This window comes from Mustelus asterias, chromosome 7, assembly GCF_964213995.1.
Source record: "Mustelus asterias chromosome 7, sMusAst1.hap1.1, whole genome shotgun sequence".
Lineage (NCBI taxonomy): Eukaryota > Metazoa > Chordata > Chondrichthyes > Carcharhiniformes > Triakidae > Mustelus > Mustelus asterias.
The window spans coordinates 130334707-130355939 of NC_135807.1; the positions used below are offsets into that span (position 1 = coordinate 130334707).

General features: G+C 46.4%; 1 protein-coding gene across 1 annotated transcript in view; it reads right to left on the reverse strand.

The window, feature by feature from the left end:
- The window catches only part of ofcc1 (orofacial cleft 1 candidate 1), a 219054-nt gene that overhangs the window by 137417 nt on the left and 60404 nt on the right, over nucleotides 1–21233 (reverse strand). The window contains exons 8-9 of the mRNA XM_078216978.1: nucleotides 14430–14518; nucleotides 9649–9773 (exon numbers count right to left, since the gene is read on the reverse strand). Of these exons, the coding sequence (XP_078073104.1) occupies nucleotides 9649–9773; nucleotides 14430–14518 (214 nt within the window). The remainder of the gene's footprint in view (nucleotides 1–9648; nucleotides 9774–14429; nucleotides 14519–21233) is intronic.

Consider the following 21233-nt stretch of genomic DNA (forward strand, 5'->3'; position numbering starts at 1 on the left):
AAGATATAAATGTAATCAAACCTTCTTTGAGGGGCAGCACGGTGGCACTGTGGTTAGCACTGCTGCCTTACAGTGCCAGGGACCTGGGTTCGATTCCCAGCTTGGGTCACTGTCTGTGTGGAGTTTGCATGTTCTCCCCGTGTCTGCGTGGGTTTCCTCTGGGTGCTCTGGTTTCCTCCCACAGTCCGAAAGATGTGCTGGTTAGGTTGATTGGCCATGCTAAATTGTCCTTTAGTGTCCTGGGATACGTAGGTTAGAGGGATTAGTGGGGTAAATATGTGGGATTACGGAGATAGGGCCTAGGTGGGATTGTTGTCGGTGCAGGCTTGATGGACCGAATGGCCTCCTTCTGCATTGTAGGGTTTCTATGATTCTCTTGTGGTGTACAGGATTTTCACAAATTCCTTACTGTTATGCCCAAGGAGTTCAGTTTGCATTGAAAATATCCCAATTCCAGAAAACTGTACCAAGCGGCACAGGAAAAGCATAAACAACGAGAAAAGGAAAGAAATAAAGTAAATGCCCAAGAAAGGCTTAATAGAATCCCTACAGTACAGAAAGAGGCCATTCAGCCTGTGCTGACAACAATCCCACCCAGGCCCTATCTCCATAACCACATGTATTTACCCTGCTAATCCCCCTGTCCCAAAGGGGCAATTTAACATGGCCAATCCACCTAACCTGCACATCTTTGGACACTAAAGGGCAATTTAGCATGGCCAATCCACCTAACCTACACACCATTGGACTGTGAGAGGAAACCAGAGCATCCAGAGGAAACCCACGCAGACACGGGGGGAACGTGCAGACTCCGCACAGACAGTGACTCAAGCCGGGAATCGAACCCCTGGCGCTGTGAGGCAGCAGTGTTAACCACTGTGCCACGAAGTCAACTTGTGTTTATACAGCACCGAGACTTCAGGGCATCCTGAAGCACTTTACAGACAAGGAAGTACTTTGAGGCGTAGTCAAGGTTGTAATGTAGGAAACGCAGTGGCCAATTTATGCACAGCAAGCTCCCACTGATAATGACCAGAAAATCTGTTTTTAGATGTTAGTTGAAGGAAAAATATTGGCCAGGGCATTGGGGAGAAGTCTCTTGATCTTCTTCGAAATCACGACCAGGGAACCTTTCCGTTCAACAGGAGAAGGGCAGTGCAATTTACTGTATCTCCTGAAAGATGGTGGCTCTGAAGGTGCAGCACTCCCACAGCACTGCGCTGGACTTTGCATGAATGAGACCTTCTGGCTGAAGAAACAGCATACATTTATGGCTCCAAAGGAGGCCATTCAGCCCATCACGTTTGCCAGCCAACAAAAAGGTATCCAGTCTAATCCCAGTTTCCGGCTCTTGGTCCATATTCCTGTAGGTTCTAGCACCTGAAGTGCACATCCAAGTATTTCTAAAATGCAATTTCAAGCAATTTCACGACCCCAACAAGTTATGGTGGAACTGTATAAAACACGAGTTAGGTCACAGCTGGAGTATTGCACACAGTTCTGGTCACCACATTACTGGAAGGATGTGAAAGCACTAGACAGGGGGATATGATTTTAATTTTGATTTGATTTGATTTATTATTGTCACGTGTCAACATACAGTGAAAAGTATTGTTTCTTGAGCGCTATACAGACAAAACATACCTTTCATAGAGAAGGAAATGAGAGAGTGCAGAATGTGGTGTTACAGTCATAGCTAGGGTGCAGAGAAAGATCAACGTAATGCAAGGTAAGTCCATTCAAAAGTCTGACAGCAGCAGGGAAGAAGCTGTTCTTGACTCAGTTGGAACGTGACCTCAGACTTTTGTATCTTTTTCCCGAAGGAAGAAGGTGGAAGAGAGAATGTCCAAGATGCATGGGGTCCTTGATTGTGCTGGTTGTTTTGCAAGGCAGCGGGAAGTGTAGACAGAGTCAATGGATGGGAGGCTGGTTTGCATGATGGATTGGGCTACATTCACGACCTTTTGTAGTTCCTTGCAGTTTGGGCAGAACAGGAGCCACACCAAGCTGATTATCAATGGGAGCTTGCTGTGCATAAATTGGTCACTGTGTTTTCTACATTACAACCTTGACTACATCTCAAAAGCACTTCCTTGTCTGTAAAGTGACCAAATTTCTCCTTAATTTTACACTAATCCTACACCCAATTACTTTAAATTCCCTTCCCCTTCTTACTGGCCTCCACGCTAATGGGAGTAAGTCCTGCCTATTGCCCCTACCCAAGCCCCTCATGATTTTAAGAAGCTCAGTCAAGTCTCCGCCCAGCCTCCTCCGTTCTAAAGAAAACAACTTCAGCCAATCAAACCTTTCCTCAGAACTAAAATCCTCCAGTCCCTGGCAACATTCCTGTAAAGCTCCCCAGCTAATAAACCAAAGTGTCCTGGTCACTTCCTACACCATCTTATCAACATGTCCAGCTACCTGTAGGGAATTGTGGGCACACATTCCAGAGGTAAGAGTGTGAAGCAGAATATATCATTTCAAGTTATTTTGTGAGGAACTTCGAACAATTTATATCAACTGTGCTGACTGTTTAATTAACATAAGTAGGTTGATAGTGGGACACAAACTTATAGAACTGTAAGGCAGTGATTGGGGTAAGCTTATGTAGAGAGGAGATCAGTAAGAGATCACAGTTGAAAGTGCAGTTATAGGTTGGTTTAGCTCAGTTGGCTGGACAGCTGGTTCATGACGCAAAGTGACGCCAACGATACGGGTTCAGTTCCCATACCAGCTGAGGTTATTTATGAAGGTGCTGCCTTCTCAACCTCGCCTAAGGTGTGGTAATCCTCAGGTTAAATCACCACCAGTCAGCTCTCTCCTTCAAAGCCTATGGTCATCTGGGTCAATGGCGTCTGTACCTTTTCTAGGACATAGGACTTTGGAGCAGGAGTAGGCCATTCGGCCCTTTGAGCTTGTTCCATTAATTCAATGAGATCATGGTTGATCTGGGTGCCTGTTTCAACTCCACCTTCCTGTCTGCCTCCCACCCTCGACTCCTTTGTCTATTAATAACCTGTGTAACTCTGTCTTGAATAGATTCCATGACCCAGCCTCCCCTGCTTTCTGGGGAAGAAGAGTTCCACATGCACATAGGCCTTTGGGAGGTTGCAAAGACAGGGAGGGGAGATAGGCAAGAGGGACTTAGTGAGGAATCAATCACAAGGGGTGGCGGTTTGGGCTAATTTTATGTGGGGTGAAACTCTGGAGACCAACTACAAGAAAGTTGGAGAAATTATGCCTGTAAAACAAATAAAACTGTACCATGAATGTGAGATGGTGATAGCCTCATGGTATTATTGCTAGACTATTAATCCAGAAGCTCAACTAATGTTCTGGGGACCTGGGTTTGAATCCCGCCACGGCAGATGGTGGAACTTGAATTCAATAAAAATATCTGGAATTAAGAATCTACTGGTGACCATGAAATCATTGCCGATTGTCAGAAAAACCCATCTGGTTTACTAATTTCTTTTAGGGAAAGAAATCTGCCGTTCTTACCTAGTCTGGCCTACATGTGACTCCAGAGCCACAGCAATGTGGTTGACTCTCAACAGCCCTCGGGCAGCTAGGGAAGGGCAATAAATGTTGGCCCAGTCAGCGACGCTCGTGTCCCACGAATGAATTATGAAAAGGTCATCCATCTTGGTAGGAACAATAAAAAAGAGGCATATTATCTAAATGGTGCTAAATTGTAGAGCTCAGTTTCAGAGGGATCTGGGTGTTGTAGTGCATGAGGCTAGTAAGCAAGTAATTAGGAAAACTAATAGAATATTATTGTGGGGGGAGTTGAATATAGAAGTCGGGAGATAATGCTTTAATTGTACAAGGCTTTGATGAAACCACATCTGGAGTACTGTGTATAATATTGATCCCTTTATTTAAAAGAGGATGTGAATACATCAAAAACAGTTCAGAGAAGGTTCACTGGACTAATACCAGGAATGGGTAGGTTGTCTCATGAGGAAAGGTTGGATAGGCTAGGCTTGTATCCACTGGAGTTTAGAAGAGTAAGAGGTGACTTGATTGAAACATATAGGGGCGAATCTTCCCATCCTGCCCACCACGGGAATTGTAGCAGGTGAGGGAAGGGCGGACCTGCCCACCTTGTGAATCATAGTGGGTGAGGGAGGGGCGGACCCCACCACAGGAATCATAGCGGGTGAGGAAGGAGTGGACCATGGAAAAGTCCATTGACCTCAGGTGGTTTTGGGGCGAACGCATCCGGAAAATCACGTCCATAAGATCTTGAGGCATCTTGACATGGTGGATGTGGAGAGGATGTTTCCTCTTGTTGGGAGAATCTAGAACCAGGGGTGTCACAGTTTAAAAATAAGGGGTTTCTCATTTAAGACAGAAATGAGAAGAAATGTTTTCTCTCAGAGGGTTGCGAGTCTTTGGAACTCCCATTCTCAAAAGGCAGCGGCGGAAGCAGCGTCTCTGAAAATTTTTAAGGCAGCAGGAGATAGTTCCTTGATAGGCAAAGGGATGAAAGGGGGGGTAGGCAGGAGGTTACAGTCAGATCAGCCAATGATCTTATTGAATTGTACAACAGGCTCAAAGGGCCATGTGGCCTACTCCTGCTCCTAATTTCTCTGCCCATATGTAATCTAATGTTGTGTTGGGGTAATTTATCAAGACTGCACCCAACACGGAAGCTTGCTAGATAAGAGAGCAGGTCAGAAACAAGACGACAACACATTCTACATTAGGAGCAGGAACTTGATTCACCCTTTAAATATAAATAATGTAATACAATGGTACAACAAGTTGATGGTATGATCACCGCATGTCCCTCACACTCATGTCTGACACACATGCATGTCCCACCCACACGTGTGTCTCACTCACACACATGTCCCATCCCCATGCATTTCTCATCCACGCGCCTGTCCCAGAATTTTTCATTGACCTCATTATTGCCCAGGCAATCCTCCATCAACACGCATCTCTTCCTTGGTCCACAAGGAGACTTTACGCTTCTCCCATAAAAGACAGGAACTAAGTGGCCATTAGGGCACAGTCTTCCTTCCATATTTTCATAAGATATAAGATATAGGAGCAGAATTAGACCATTCAGCCCATCAAGTCCGCTCCGCCATTCGGTCATGGCTGATATGCTCCTCATCCCCATTTTTCTGCCTGCTCTTCATTACCTTTCAATCCATCACCAATTAAAAATCTCTCTAACTCCTCCTTAAATTTACTCACTGTCCCAGCATCCACCACACTTTGGGGTAGCGAATTCCACAGATGAACAGCAGAAGAAACAGCGCACAAGAAGAGAGTGAGGAAATAATAAGTGATTCTGCATAAAAGCGGGACCCCCACGGAGATTCTGCACAACACGCGCTGCTTCCTACGGTCGCTGCTCCACCTCTGTTAGCAGCTTTTCATTGGCAATAGGGTCATGGCTTGTTGCTGCTTCTTACTCCGAACCAGGCTTGCAAAGACCACTGACAATTCTCTCTGTAAGAAGTCTCACAACACCAGGTTAAAGTCCAACAGATTTATTTGGTAGCACAAGCCACTAGCTTTCGGAGCGCTGCTCCTTCATCAGGTGAGTGGGAGTTCTGTTCACAAACAGGGCATATAAAGAAACAAACTCAATTTACAAAATAATGATTGGAATGCGAGTCTTTACAGGTAATCAAGTCTTAAAGGTACAGACAATGTGAGTGGAGAGAGGGTTAAGCACAGGTTAAAGAGATGTGTATTGTCTCCAGCCAGGACAGTTAGTGAGATTTTGCAAGCCCAGGCAAGTCATGGGGGTTACAGATAGTGTGACATGAACCCAAGATCCCGGTTGAGGCCGTCCTCATGTGTGCGGAACTTGGCTATCAGTTTCTGCTCAGCGATTCTGCGTTGTCGTGTGTTGTGAAGGCCGCCTTGGAGAACACTTACCCGAAGATCAAAGGCTGAATGCCCGTGACTGCTGAAATGTTCCCCAACAGGAAGGGAAGACTCCTGCCTGGTGATTGTCGAGTGGTGTTCATTCATCCATTGTCATAGGGTCTGCATGGTCTCCCCAATGTACCATGTCTCGGGACATCCTTTCCTGCAACGTATCAGGTAGACAACGTTGGCCGAGTTGCAAGGGTATGTACCACGTACCTGGTGGATGGTGTTCTCACATGAGACGATGGCATCCATGTCAATGATCCGGCATGTCTTGCAGAGGTTGCCGTGGCAGGGTTGTGTGGTGTCGTGGTCACTGTTCTCCTGAAGGCTGGGTAGCTTGCTGCGGACAATGGTCTGTTTGAGGTTGTGCGGTTGTTTGAAGGCAAGAAGTGGGGGTGTGGGGATGGCCTTGGCGAGATGTTCATCTTCATCGATGACATGTTGAAGGCTCCGGAGAGGATGTCATAGCTTCTCCGCTCCGGGGAAGTACTGAATGACGAAGGGTACTCTGTCTGCCGTGTCCTGTGTTTGTTCAGAGCAGCGCTCTGAAAGCTTGTGGCTTGTGCTACCAAATAAACCTATTGGACTTTAACCTGGTGTTGTGAGACTTCTTACTGTGCTTCCCCAGTCCAACACTGGCATCTCCACATCAATTCTCTCTGTGCCATACCAGCGCACCGTTAATGCAAAAAAGTTGTTTTAGTCTGTTAAATACCTGTCGAGTTGAGTTTCTACTCTGTGCGGGTCATTTAATGTTGACTCCTTGCTGCTGAACCATATTACCTTCCCTCACTTCAAAGGAAATAAAGCAATACAGCCAGCACCATGGAAGCGTATCCGGCAGAGAGCCACCATCACAAGCCCTCATTTCGTACGAGGCTTAATGGGCAGATGTACAAGAACATCTATAGCATAAGGTTCACCTCGGAGGAAGTGGTCAGTCATTCTAATGGCCACCTGGGTTCTTGCGGACTCAAAGCTGCTGCTACACGCTAAGAAACTCTTTCTTGCCCTCTAACCTGAGGAGGTACCAGTATCTGCTAGGAATTAGTTAGGCTGGAGGGTTGCTGCCACACAAGTCACTGAACACTGGTCAGATTGAGGACCTGAGGGTGGGTTTGAGGGAGAGGGCTGAAGAGCCTCCAGACATAGATCATGGGGGCCTGTCTTGAAAACAACTATGGTTAGGCAGCGTCGATCTCAGGTAGGGGGAAATGGAGAAGGTTTCCACACAAACGGCGGATTCGGTAAGGAGGAGTCTATTAAACATGTTTGCATATGTCAGGAAATTTCTCACGACTGGTGGAACACCCTTGAGACTCTGATAGCCCAGGAATGTTCCGCAACAGCAAGATGCTGGGAAGAGCTTCTAAGGACACCCAGCAACACTAAAGCTTCAAAAAGGCGGCACAATGGCGCAGTGGTTAGCACTGCTGCCTCACAGCGCCAGGGACCCGGGTTCAATTTCTGCCTTGGTGACTGTCTGTGTGGAGTGTGGGTTTCCTCCGGGTGCTCCAGTTTCCTCCCACACTCCAAAGATGTGCAGGTTAGGTGGACTGGCCATGGTAAATGCACGGGGTTAAGAGGATAGGGGGAGAGGGTCTGAATATGATGTTCTTTCAGAAAGTCAGTGCAGACTCAATGGGCCAAATGGGCTCCTCCTGCACTGTGGGGATTCTATGGATAGAGGCCTTGTTAGTGCTACACTTGCACAAAGCTTTCAAGACAATATTTGAGATGCCTGAGTCTGTGGCACTGACCAGTAGCATCTTGGAGCCTGTGTCCTGCACCAATGGCTATCAAAGAGTGAGCACAGATGCTGCAGTCTCTATGGAGAGAGCAGTGAAGCTTCTTCTTTAACTCTCCTCCCAATGTCTTCACCATGAGGGAGCTTCAGGGCTGGGCCTGGACCACCGGTTAGTGCAAGTACAAGGCTGTCAGCAAATGGTCCAACTGGGACAGCAGCCCCCCCTGAGACAAGAGTGACCTCACATCTCCGAAACTCGAAGGAGATGATGCCAGCCACCCAGCCTCATCTTATTCAGAAGGCACAGTGAGAGATTAGCGAGTCTGACACAAGCAGCAATCAGAGAGTTCAACTGCAACTGTGGAATGGATTTTGTTCACATTTTCTGGTAAAAATTGTTTTCTCATGTAGAGTTCAGAGTTCATTTCTGTGCGTCCTTTGAACTTTTGGGAGTTGGATGACGGCAATGCAGATTTCTGTCTTGTGAAGGATTTTGACAGATGTCTTGGAAAGGGAAAGACTTGGTGGGGAGACAGGCACAAAGTGCCTTTATTTGGTGGATCCAACTTTATTTCTTGAAAGTCCTGGGTTGTCAGGTGCACTCTCTGGCAGAGAAATTTCCTGTTTCATTTCCTCTCCTTGTGTGTCCCCCTCATGTTTCAGGACTGTGTAATTAAGATCTTTTTGGTCAGTTGACAGGGCTGAGTGAGTGTCTTCGTATAGGGAAGAAATATCTTTAAGTAATGCCCTAACTCTAAGATCCTCCAACATAGGTGGTATCCATTTTAAGTCACAGATTTCATTGAGATGGTTGTCCTGATGCAGCTTGCTAGGTTCAGGCATCCCAGAGGCTGCCTAGTCATCTTAGACAGGGACAGGAGGGCTACATTGCCATTAAGTCCACTCTGGCTGAAGGAGACCTATCCCTGTAACCCTAGGCATTTACCATGGCTAATCTTTGATTTGATCTTATTTATTATTGTCACATATATTGGGATACAGTGAAAAGTATTGTTTCTTGCACGCTATACAGACAAAGCATACCGTTCATAGGGAAGGAAAGGAGAGAATGCAGAATGTAGTCTTACAGTCATAGAAGAGAAAGATCAATGCGAGGTAAGTCCATTCAAAAGTCTGATGGCAGCAGGGAAGAAGCTGTTTTTGAGTCAGTTGGTACGTGATCTCAGACTTTTGCATGTTTTTCCCGGTGGCAGAAGGTGGAGGAGAGTATGTCTGGGGTGCATGGGGTCCTTAATTATACTGGCTGCTTTGCCAAGGCAGCGGGAAGTGTAGACAGAGTCAATGGATGGGAGGCTGGTTTGCGTGATGGACTGGGCTTCATTCATGACCCTTTGTAGTTTTTTGTGGTCTTAGACAGAGCAGGAGCCATACCAAGCTGTGATACAACCGGAAAGAATGCTTTCTAATCCACTGAACTGACACATCTCGGGACACAAAGGAGCAATTTAGCATGGCGAATCCATTATCCAACACATCTTTGGAGTGTGGGAGGAAACTAGAGCACCCTGAGGAAACCCACGCAGACACGGGCAGAGTGTGCAAACTCCAAACACAGGCAGTCAACCGATGCCGGAATTGAACCTGGGTCCTTGGCGCCATGAGGCAGCATTGCTAACCACTGTGCCACCGTGTCGGCCCAGTTAGCACACTGTTAAGCCCAGAACGCATGCATTTTACCTCACGTAACCCAGATTTAAAGGTTAGACGTACTCTTTTTTTGACAAAAGGCCCTTTAACTTCTTCACTCTTGCATGAAGCTAATCTAATTAACATGATTTTTTTTCAACACTGACGTTTGAGTCAGTCAAGAACAGGCACCTTAATCCCTGAGCTTTGAGCTTCCCAACAGATAAAAAGGGAGCCTCTTAGACATAATTGGACGTGCCAAAAGGATAACTGAGGTAAAAATAATGAAAGAATGTCTGGGGAGAAGAAACACCGATTTGTAAAGTGCAGCCCATTTTTGATGTGGAACTCACACGACAGAGAATCGGTATTGATCCTGGTCCACAAGGTATGAGGGCACCTGTGAAGATCTGTCCTTCTCAACAGGATTCTGACGCTTATCCTTGGTATTGAGTTCAAGTGGATTCTGATGAATAGCCTGTCAACAAAACAAAAGTGAGGAATATCAGTCCACCAAAAGGCTGTTGGAAAACTACTAACCTTTTGAACAAAGAGCAATCGTGGCTGCATTAAAAAGGTAAACTTCCACATTCTCGACCAGGTAAGTACTTGGGGAAGAAAAAACATTTTGTACCTTCCATTCGTGGTGTCTTTTCTTATGAAGGGCCTGGTTCATGGACCTCGCAATGCAAAATTAATCTGCATGCAACTTTTCAATGCTGTCTTAAGAAAGCATTACAGTTCCAGGGAATTAACCATTGAATCACAGACAGAAAACCTACCAGAACGCAAATCTCCGTTGGCCTCGGGTGGGAATTTGCGATCTTGCCCGAGTGAGGCTGTAAAACCCGCCTGTAAAATCCCGCCTGTAGAATCCCGACAGTGCAGAGGAGGCCAATCGGCCCATTGAGCCTGCACTGACAACAATCCCACCCAAGCCCTATCCCTGTAACCCCACATATTTACCCTGCTAACCCCTCCGACAATAAGGGGATTTACCCGATCAAACTGACCCACGCATCTTTGGATTGTGGGAGGAAACCCACGCAGACACGGGGAGAACGTGCAAACCCCACACAGACAGTGACCCGAGGCTGGAATTGAACCTGGGTCCCTGGTGCTGTGAAGCAGCAGTGCTAACCACTGTGCCACCGTGCCACCCCAATGTCCAGGCAATTCCCTTGCTCATTGACTGAAATTTTATCAGAATGGATATATGAAATAGCTAGTCGTCTGCCCCCATGCTCCTCCTCCGCCTCTCTCTCCCCCCCCCCCCCCCCCCCCCCCCCCCACTCTCTTCAGCTTAATACACTTTCTAAAATGGACGGAACATAAAACAAGACTGCGACAGGTACATAGGTGGTCACCGTGCAGTATTTTCTGTTCAGGCAGGCAGAGAGAGAGAGAGAGACACAACATCTCTTTAAAAGACAATCACAGCAGGAATAACCTCCTCACATTAACATTTTATAGGGTGTAACTTCAGTTAGGTGGATAGATTGGAGAGTCTGAGCTTCATTGTCCTTGGAGAAGAGATGAACTGAGAGGAGATTTGATAGAGGTGTTCAAATCACAAGTGGGGGGAATGGGTTGGGGGGGGGGGCGGGGTGGATAGGGCCGGTCATCTGGGCAGAGTAAATGGGGACAAACTGACCACGCAGACATGGGGAGAATGTGCAAACTCCAGACACCCGAGGCCGGAATCGAACCTAGGTCCCTGGCGCTTTGAGGCAGCAGTGCTAACCACTGTGCTACCATGCCACCCCAATGTCCACTCAGTCCCTTGCTTGTTGACTGAAATTTTAGCAGAATGGATACATGAAGTAGCTAGTTGTCTTCAATGTTCAACTGTAGTTATGAGAAATCAACCTTGAATGAATGAAGCTCCTTTCTCCCACCCGCTGTTGGCGGAAGGATCGAGAACCAGAGGGCACAGATTTAAGGTAATCACCAAACAAAGCAGAGGCAACTCGGGGAAAAATGTTTCCACACTCCAGGTGGCTCAGATCCGGAATGCGCTGCCTGCGAGTGTGGTGGAGGCAAATTCAATCGTGGCTTTCAAAAAGGAATCGGATAATTATCTGAAGAGAAAGGATTTGCAGAGCTATGGGGGATTAGTAGGAGATTGAGATGTGCAGGGAAGAACTTGGAGAGGGTCCAGAGGAGGTTCACGACAATGATCCCAGGGAATGAAAAGCTTGACATATGAGTCGCATTTGAGGACTCTTTGTCTGTACTCGATGGAGTTTAGGAGGATGAGGAGAGGGATCTTATTGAAACGTACAGGATAAGAACAAAGAACAAAGAACAGTACAGCACAGGAACAGGCCCTTCGGCCCTCCAAGCCTGCGCCGATCATGATGCCTGCCTAAACTAAAACTGTGTGCACTTACAGAGTCCGTATCCTTCCATTCCCATCCTATTCATGTATTCATCTAGGTGCCCCTTAAATGCCGCTATCGTACCTGCTCCCACCACCTCCCCGGGCAAAGCGTTCCAGACATTCACCACCCTCTGTTTAAAAAGACTGCTTCGCAAGCTCCCTGAAAGGCACTTTAAACCTATGTCCCCCAGTACTTGACTTTTCTACCTTAGGAAAGAGCATCTGACTATCGTGAAAGGCCTGGATAGAGTGGACGTAGGGGAGATATTTCTATCAGTAGGAGAGACTGGGACCGGAGGGCAGAGCCTCAGAGTAAAGGGACGACCCTTTAGAACGAAGATGAGGAGGAATTTCTTCAGCCAGAGGGTGGTGAATCTGTGGAATTCAATGCCACAGAAGGCTGTGGAGACCAAATCATTGAGTGTATTTAAGACAGAGATAAATAGGTTCTTGGCTGGTAAGGAAATCAGAGGTTGTGGGGAAAAGGTGGGAGAATGGGATTGAGAAACATATCAGCCATAATTGAATGGAGGAGCAAACTTGATGGGCCGAATAGCCTAATTCTGCTCTGAAATCTTATGGTCTTATGGACTGCAAGGAGATCCAAGATTTTTCAGAAAAAGTAGTTGTTCACTTATAATGTCAAGTGTTAGCTTGTAACAATCAACTTCTTTACTATCAAGTGTATCAGCATGCTTCTTCTTTAGGGGGAGGCTACAGTACAAGTTTATCTTTGTAGCATAACAGGATTGCATGTTTTTAAGGCAGTTTTCATTAATAATGTGGATATAAGAATTTATAATGGGAAAAAAACAAAGTGCATGCAGATCTAATGTTTTCAATAGGTTACAGGTAGGTAGATATACAGACAGACGGACTGAAGGATATAAAGGAAAGAGTAGGACTGAATTGTTTGTCCTAATCCTGCCCAAATTATTATATCTTCAAGTAAATTATTTGGCTCTTCACTGACCGTCATGTCCCACAGATTCGCCTGTCCTGTGCTGTAACCCCAAGGGACTGTGCTGATAATGAACTGAAACATTAACCTGTGCTTTCTCCCAGGGAATGCTGGCTGACCAGCTTACATGCTTCAGAGTTTTAGCATTTCTTCTCTTTTTCATTTGGTCCTTGAGAGGGTTACTGTGCACGTTGATTACTGGGCACGGCAAGTATCCTCCCAGCCCGGCACTCGCTCCCTATTCCCCAGTCCCTGATCTTTCCCATGCCTCTCAATCTGGTCTCTGGCCACCCAGATGACCTTTAGTGTCCCTGTGCCTGGTCTTCCTGACCCACACCTCTCTCTTCATTGCCTCACCAGGGATCAGTTCAGTATCAAACACAAGATGAGAGACATTTAAGGTTTGACTGCTGCTATCCACGGGAAAGGTCATAGAGTCATTGGGTCATAGAGGTTTGCAGCGTGGAAACAGGCCCTTCGGCCCAACTTGTTCATGCCGCCCTTTTTTTTAACTACTAAGCAAGTCCCAATTGCCCGTGTTTGGCCCATATCCCGCTATACCCATCTTATCCATGTAATTGTCCAAATGCTTTTTAAAAGACAAAATTGTACCTGCCAGTACTACTACCTGGTGGCACGGTGGCACAGTGGTTAGCACTGCTGCCTCATAGCTCCAGGAACCCAGGTTCGATTCCCCGGCTTGAGTCACTGTCTGTGTGGAGTTTGCACGTTCTCCCCTTGTCTGCATGGGTTTCCTCCGGGTGCTCTGGTTCCCTCCCACATTCAGAAAGATGTGCTGGCTTGATGCATTGACCCGAACAGGCGCCAGAGTGTGGCGACTTGGGGAGTTTCACAGTAACTTCATTGCAGTGTTAAGGTAAGCCTTACTTGTGACTAATAAATAAACTTTATTTATTTAACTTTACCTCTGGCAGCTTGTTCCAGACACTCACCATCCTCTTATGAACAAATTGCCCCTCTGGACCCCTTTTGTATCTCTCCCCTCTCACCTTAAAGCAGAGGGAGGGATGGAGCAGAAGATACACGGAGATGGTGTGGAAAATGGCCGAGAGACAATGGGAGTTTCAAAGCTTGGACAAAGAGATCAAAAGAGGGGTATTTGCAGATATCTAGTGAATGAGTGATGGAATTACTGTGCCATCCTTCAGGTAGTTAAAATCGAAGCTTGACGAAAAATACAGTTGAATTTAGTTGCAATAACTTCATGTTTGAAAAGCCTGCCAGAATCCATTGTCCATCAAGTATGAAGAATGGGCACTTGGATGACCGAAATGCAGCAGGGACCAAGGGCCTTGCACCTCAGCAAGCCTAAAGAAAGTGGAAGAGGGGAAACTTGGCTGGAGAAGGGAAAATTGTTTAAACTTACCCTCAGGGGGTAGTTTGGTTACTCGTTCTTTTCGGATCGAACATTCTGTCTCCTTCAAGGTAGTGGCGACTTTGCAATTTGCCCAAATTTAAAGCACTGCTGAAAAATAGCTTGAGGAAATACGGCAAGAGAAATGTGTGGCCCCACTCGAAAGGCTGGCAGGTGAATGACTGATTTTGATTCATCTCAGCTGAGTTCTCTTAAGGCCGAGGAGGTGCATTCTCAACAGCAAGGGTTTGGCTGGCACTGCCAGTTTCACAAAATGTCATTCAAGTGCATCAAATTTAGCTGGGAAGATAGTGAATATCTTTAGGTGTGAAATGTATTTTGTTGACAAGTCTTAGCTAACAATTACAGACATATGCAGCGACACCGCATCAAGTAACCAGGACTACCCGCTCACCTTGCAGAACATTCCACTCTCGCTGTTCGCTGCTGCCAACCCGTCAAATACGTCCTCACAGCCGGTGTTAATTCCACAAGAATCCTGAGCTGCAGTGTCAGACAAAGGAGTAAAAACACCATTAAGGCATGTTACGTATTACTCCGCTAATGCCAAATTCTCCAACACTACACAATCACATTTTTATCCTGAGGTGTTCCAGAACAGATTTAAGGAGCAGAATGGGAGGAACGGGGTGGGGAAGAAAGATCTCGAGCAGGTTTTCCCGCGAGCCTCCTCTCTTCTCGGCGCTTGTAGAAAATTTGAGCAAACTGCCATCTCCATCTCCAAAGATGTGTAAGGTTAGGTGGATTGGCCATGCTACGTTGCCTCTTAGTGTCCAAAGATGTGCAGGTTAGGTGGATTGGTCATGCCAAATTGCCCCTTAGTGTCCAGAGATGTGTAGGTTAGGTGGATTGGCCATGCTAACTTGCCCCTTTGTGTCCAAAGATGTGCAGGTTAGGTGGATTGGCCATGTTAAGTTGCCCCTTAGTGTCCAAAAATGTGCCGGTTAGGTGGATTAGCCATGCTAAATTTACCTTTAGTGTCCAAAGATGTGCAGGTTAGTTGGATTGGTCATGCTATCTTGCCCCTTAGTGTCCAAAGATATGTAGGTTAGGCATGCTAAATACATGGGATTACAAGGATAGGGTGGGGGAGAGGGCCTGGGTAAGATGCTCTGTTGGAGAATCAGTGCAGACTTGATGGGTTGAATGGCCTCATTTTGCACTGTCGGGATTCTCTGATTCTATGCTCAGTGCAAGGGTGCATTTACATAACAAGCATTGGGATTAGAGGGTGAAAAATGATGGGTAAACTGGCTTAAGATGCATAAAGGGAACGAAAGCACAAAAGTGAAACCAGAAGATATGACAGCACGAGAGGAAAGCAAAGATTAATAAAGTTCCAATCAGAGTGAATTGAATAAGCCAGGTGACAATATTTTATCCCTTATTTTGTGACGTGATGCGATTTTCCACCATGATAAGGTAAGCATTCTCTTCTCACAGAGAGCAATAGTACTGTGAATGCAGTTGTGAAGATTTCCTCTCTTTGGTATTCTAACAGAATCATTAACACAAATTCTTCACGAAAACATTGACGACTTTACTGGAAATAGCAGGCAGAGGAAATCTGCCCCTATTGTTCAGTAACATGCTTAGTAGCTGCAAAATCCTTTGGGTAAAAGCCAAGACTCGGAATGATTACGTGGGGAGCACTGTATCAATAAAACGCTACCACATTTTCATTGAGTTTATTTCCGAGATGGTTGTAAATAAAAAAAATTGGGCCATTGCACGGATTTCTTTAATGCTATTTTACAGCATTTGCAAACATGAAATATTTGTGTTTTGAAAGCGTTGGAGAAAATGTAATCCCCAGAAACGGAATGCGGTGTGTTAATCAAAGTGAAGATATCTCGCCACATTTTCTTTCAGACCCTGAGAGACAATTCTTTCTTATTCAGGGAAAATCTCCTCGGCACCTAATGGTAATTTCAAAATTAATTCTTTTTAAATGGGTTTGTGATTTTGTTACAGAGGAAATATTTGTCCATTACTTTCTTTACTAATCTGGGGAAGGATAGACGCTAAACAAATGAATCGAATAATACTTAGTTATCCACCGACATTTTTACCAAATGCATGTCTTGATCTACAACCTGAAAGGAACAGCTGATGGTAGTATGAACTGAGTTATGTCCTCTGGTTACAATTTGTTAGAAGTAATCACACTTTAGACTCATAAACGCTGGAGATTCATCTAATGTATTTCTTTCTGCTCCCCACGTGGCTGGTAGGCTGACAGACTGATACATTGGCCGGAACTTTACGATCGTTCACGCCGATAGGATCTTCCGGTCCCGCCACGGGTCTCTTGCCGGCACTGGAGGAAGCCTGCACCGACAACAATCCCAACCAGGTCCACCTGGTGTTTCCCCTGCTAATCCCCTAACACTAAGGGGCAATTTATCATGGCCAATCAACCTAACCCACACCCGGGAGAAGTCTGCAAGTATGAGATACTCTCAATAGCCTGTGAATAAATTGGCTCCCACAGTTTGCCATGGTCTGAGTGGTACTTCAGTTGCTATTATCTCATCTGTGTATTTCTGTACTCCTGCATACATCACATGTCAACTCCATTCTTTCTATATAGATACCTATCCTGTAGACCAATTTTGTAGATGTCTGTCCAGTACATAGCTCAAAGCTTACACTTCATTCACATGTGGCCACACACCATCCTGACTTGGAACGATATCGTAAGGAGTCTAACAACACCAGTTTAAAGTCCAACAGGTTTATTTGGAAGCAAACGCCACTAGCTTTCGGAGCGCTGGTCCTTCGTCAGGTGAGTGTCAGGTGAATATTATTCATTATTCTGTAAATTGAGTTTGTGTCTTTATATGCCCTGTTTGCTGTTTGTTAGCAGATCTCCCACTCACCTGACGAAGGAGCAGCGCTCCGAAAGCTAGTGGCGTTTGCCACCAAATAAACCTGTTGGACTTTAACCTGGTGTTGTTAGACTCCTTACCATCTTTTACCATGACAGCTTTCGATAACTCTGCTGTTTGATCTACTTACAGGACACTCTGTTCTGTCTGTCAGTTGATGTGGTAATTCACAGCTCTTGCACATCTTTCTCTTAATTGTATGAATTATTTTGTTGCTGTTTCTCAGAGTCAACCCCGCTGCCTTTCCCTTGACTCAATTGAAAGCTCTGGCATTCAGCACCTTCATCTGCCTACCCATGGCTCTGTGTGTTCTGGCAGCGCCTACAGCCTGTGACATTGTAGGCTGATCCTTTCCAATGAAATCATTCAGGGAGTTCAGAGCCCCAGACGACCTCATCTATCAGCCTTTCATCTGTGTCCTCAAATTTACACTCCCTGGCTGCATTTTCTAACCCTGTGAGAAAATTTGTCATGATGTGGAGATGCCATCAAATTTGTCAACAGGCTCACCTGATTCCTGCCTCAGATTCATTTTGATAAATCTGACGCTTTGAATTTAGCTAGAGGTGCGGGTGCTGATTTTTCTTTGTCTCCACTCAGCTCCCAGCTAGTTATCAACTGGAATCTTACGCCCATTCATGCCGGCAGGATTTTCCCATCCCGCAGCAGTGAGCAGAGATTTGGCTGGGCATCAAATTCTCCAACTTCGATGCAGTGGGAGCATGTGGCATGAACGTCCGATAGGATCACGCCCATTAAATTTATTCCGTTCTCTCGTGGAATCATAGAATCCTACAATGCAGAAGGAGGCCATTCAGCCCATCAATTCTGCACAGACTCACCCACCCAGGCCTTATCCCCATAACCCCATGCATTTACCCCAGCAAGTCCCCCTGACTCTAAGGGGCAATTTAGCACGGCCAATGCAACTAACCTGCACATCTTTCGGACTGTGGGAGGAAACCAAAGCACCTAGAGGAAACCCGCGCAGACATGGGGAGAACGTGCAAACTCCACACAGACAGTGACCCAAGCCAGGAATCAAACCCGGGTCCCTGACGCTGTGAGGCAGCAGTGCTAACCACTGTGCCACCGTGCTGCTCTCCTGACCACAAAAAGATGTAGCTGACACTTTCCTCTTCGGTGACGCCTATTTGAAATCCACTGAATGTCAATCTACCATTTTGTTTAAGCTGCTCAGATGCCTCGACAGCATCATCAGCCAAACCCACAAGTGCATCATGGGTATCAGTTGTGTGTGTGTTGCTATGGCGGCCATTTTGTTCATGCACAAAAATGCAGATTGTCTCTCTCTCCAAAGCATTAATTCAGGTTGACTTTTTTTTCCAATCTAATTCAGCATGAAATTCTTTTCAAATGTTTGAGATTTTACTCAGACGCCCACTTCTGCCATGCTGTATTCTGGTCCTATTTGTTAGAAGTAATCACACTTTCGACTCAAAGATGCTGCAACCTCATCAAGTGTATTACTTTCTGCTCTGCATATGGCTGGTAGACTGGTACATTGCTACTCAGCACATGGCTGCAGTGCAGCAGTGAACGTGGCACTCTGGGATATGTATGCACACGACAATTAGTTCCTACCTCTTATGAATAATATAAGATAACAGGAGGGGCTGGATAGACTGGGACTTTTTTCTCCGGAGCGTTGGAGGCTGAAGGGTGAGCTTATTGAGGTCTATAAAATAATGAGGGGCATAGATCAGCTAGATAGTCAATATCTTTTCCCAAAGGTAGGGGAGTCTAAAACTAGAGGGCATAGGTTTAAGGTGAGAGGGGAGAAACACAAAAGGGTCCAAAGGGGCAATTGTTTCACACGGAGCGTGGTGAATGTCTGGGACAAGCTGCCAGAGGTAATAGTAGAGGCGGGTACAATTTTGTCCTTTAAAAAGCATTTAGACAGTTACATGGGTAAGGTGGGTATAGAGGGATATGGCCAAATGCGGGCAATTGGGACTAGCTTAGGGGTTTAAACAAAAAAGGGCAGCATGGACAAGTTGGGTCGAAGGGCCTGTTTCCATGCTGTAAATCTCTATGACTCTATAACAGCTTAATAGGAGTGGTGTGGTAATGAATGTTCAGAGGGAACTCATATTACTGAATTCAAAATGGAATCTCTCCCGCCAGGCTCCAACTGTACAGGAATGAAGCTTAAACTGGAAGAAGTTGAATCCCACTTAAAACATGTCAAAGTTTAAGTATTGGTGTCACAAGAAGGCTTACGTTAACACTGCAATGAAGTTACTGTGAAAATCCCCAAGTTGCCTCACTCCGGCACCTGTTCGGTTACACTGAGGGAGGATTTAGCATGGCCAATCCACCTAACCTGCACATCTTTGGACTGTGGGAGAAAATTGGAGCACCCAGAGGAAACCCACACAGACATGGGGAGAAAATGCAAACTCCACACAGACAGTGACCCAAGGTGGGAATCAAACCCGAGTCCCTGGCGCTGTGAGGCAAGAGTGCCACCGTGCCGCCCCAAACTAATAAACAAAGCAATTCCTGCTTCTGTGCAGTTTGGTTTTCTGTGCACTGTCTTTGCACAGAGGGTGCAGACAGTGATAAAATCATGGATCTACTGGAGAAATAGTGGGATTTGCTGTTTTGTCATTCATACAGGCAATTGGGCCAGCGATTTCTACTTCCTCCACGCAACAAGCACCAAAACCATTCGACCTGATTGTTGTCATATGCTTTTAAAAGTCACTGGACTCATCCCTGGGATGAAGGAGTTCTCTTATGAAGACCAGTTGAACAGGTTCAGCCGATACTCATAGGAGTTTAGAAGAACAATCATGATCGAAACATCCTGAGGGGACTCGGCAGGTTGGATACTTGGAGAGTCTTTCCTCTTGTGGGGCAGCCTAACACCAGGGGATGTGCTTCGGAAATAACACAGAGATGAGAAAAACATTGTTCCCGCCATTGGCGTGTGGAACTCTCTTCCCCGGGAAGTAGTGGGGGCTGGGTCACTGGATTTATTTAAGGCAGGGTTAAACAGATTGTTGTGAGGCAAGAGAATCAAGGGTTAATGGTGGGGCGGGGGAGCAGGGGCGGGGGGGGCGGGGTGGGTGGTAGGCAAGGGAGGGGGGGACACACAGGAAAGTGGATCTGAGACACAACCAGTTTGTCAAATGGTGGAACAGGTTCGAGGGGCCAAATGGCCTAATCCTGCTCATGTGTTCCTCGGTCCACATTAATTTTGTGCAGAGGATATGCATCAAAGCACGCTATTCCAATTCTCTTCCCGCACCTAATAGTGCACTAAAGTAGATTTGCGTCCATTTCAATAGCCGGTAATTCCCGGAACAGGTCATTAGTCTGTCACCGGGAAGCTTATGGCTTGGGGGGGGGGGGCACTCCACATCAAACATGGCTGCCCAGGAGTCTCTCCCACTCTTACCGCCAGACACTGGCGTCTTTGGAAGGATTTGTAGGCTGACACACTCACCCTGTTTGACCGCGTTATGAATGCACCTTCCTGGGCCATCAAATCCTAGGGTGGAACTCAAAATGTGGAGATTTGCTACCAAATAAACCTGTTGGACTTTAACCTGGTGTTGTTAAAACTCTTACTGTGGAACTCAAACCCAGAGCTTCTGGCTCAGAGGCAGGGATAGAATCCTATTGTGCAGAAGGAGGCCATTCGGCCCAACGAGTCTGCACCGACCACAATCCCACCCAGGCCCTATCCCCATAACCCCATTATCCTAGCTAGTCCCACTAACACTAGGGGGCAATTGCGCCTAACCTGCACAATTTTGGACTGTGTGGGGGGGACCGGAGGACCCCCACACAGACACGGGGAGAACATGTAAACTCCACACAGATAGTGACCCAAGTCAGGAATCGATCCCAGGTCACCGGCGCTGTGAGGCAGCAGTCCTATGCCATCATGCCGCTGATACTATGCACTGCATTACAAGACCTTCCCTATCGAAGAATAGGTGACCACAAACTGAATTCTACTTGTTTGAGTATTTTCCCGCTTCTCGAATATATTTCAATTTTTCTCAGGCACTTAAAAAAATTGGACAGTTAGACATTAAAATTAAACGTAGTGGGGGGAATTTTCCCGTCCCACCCGCCGTGGGAATCGTAGCGGGCGGGGGGGGAGGGGTGCGGGGAGACGGATCACGCAAAGGTTCTTTGGCCTCGGGCAGGATTTCCCGGTTTTGCGGTGAGCGCGGCCAGAAAATCCCACCCGGACTGTCCGAACCCTCTCCAAGACAACCCAAATCCTTCGCTTCCCTTTGCCCAAGATTCAATAATATTACCCAAAG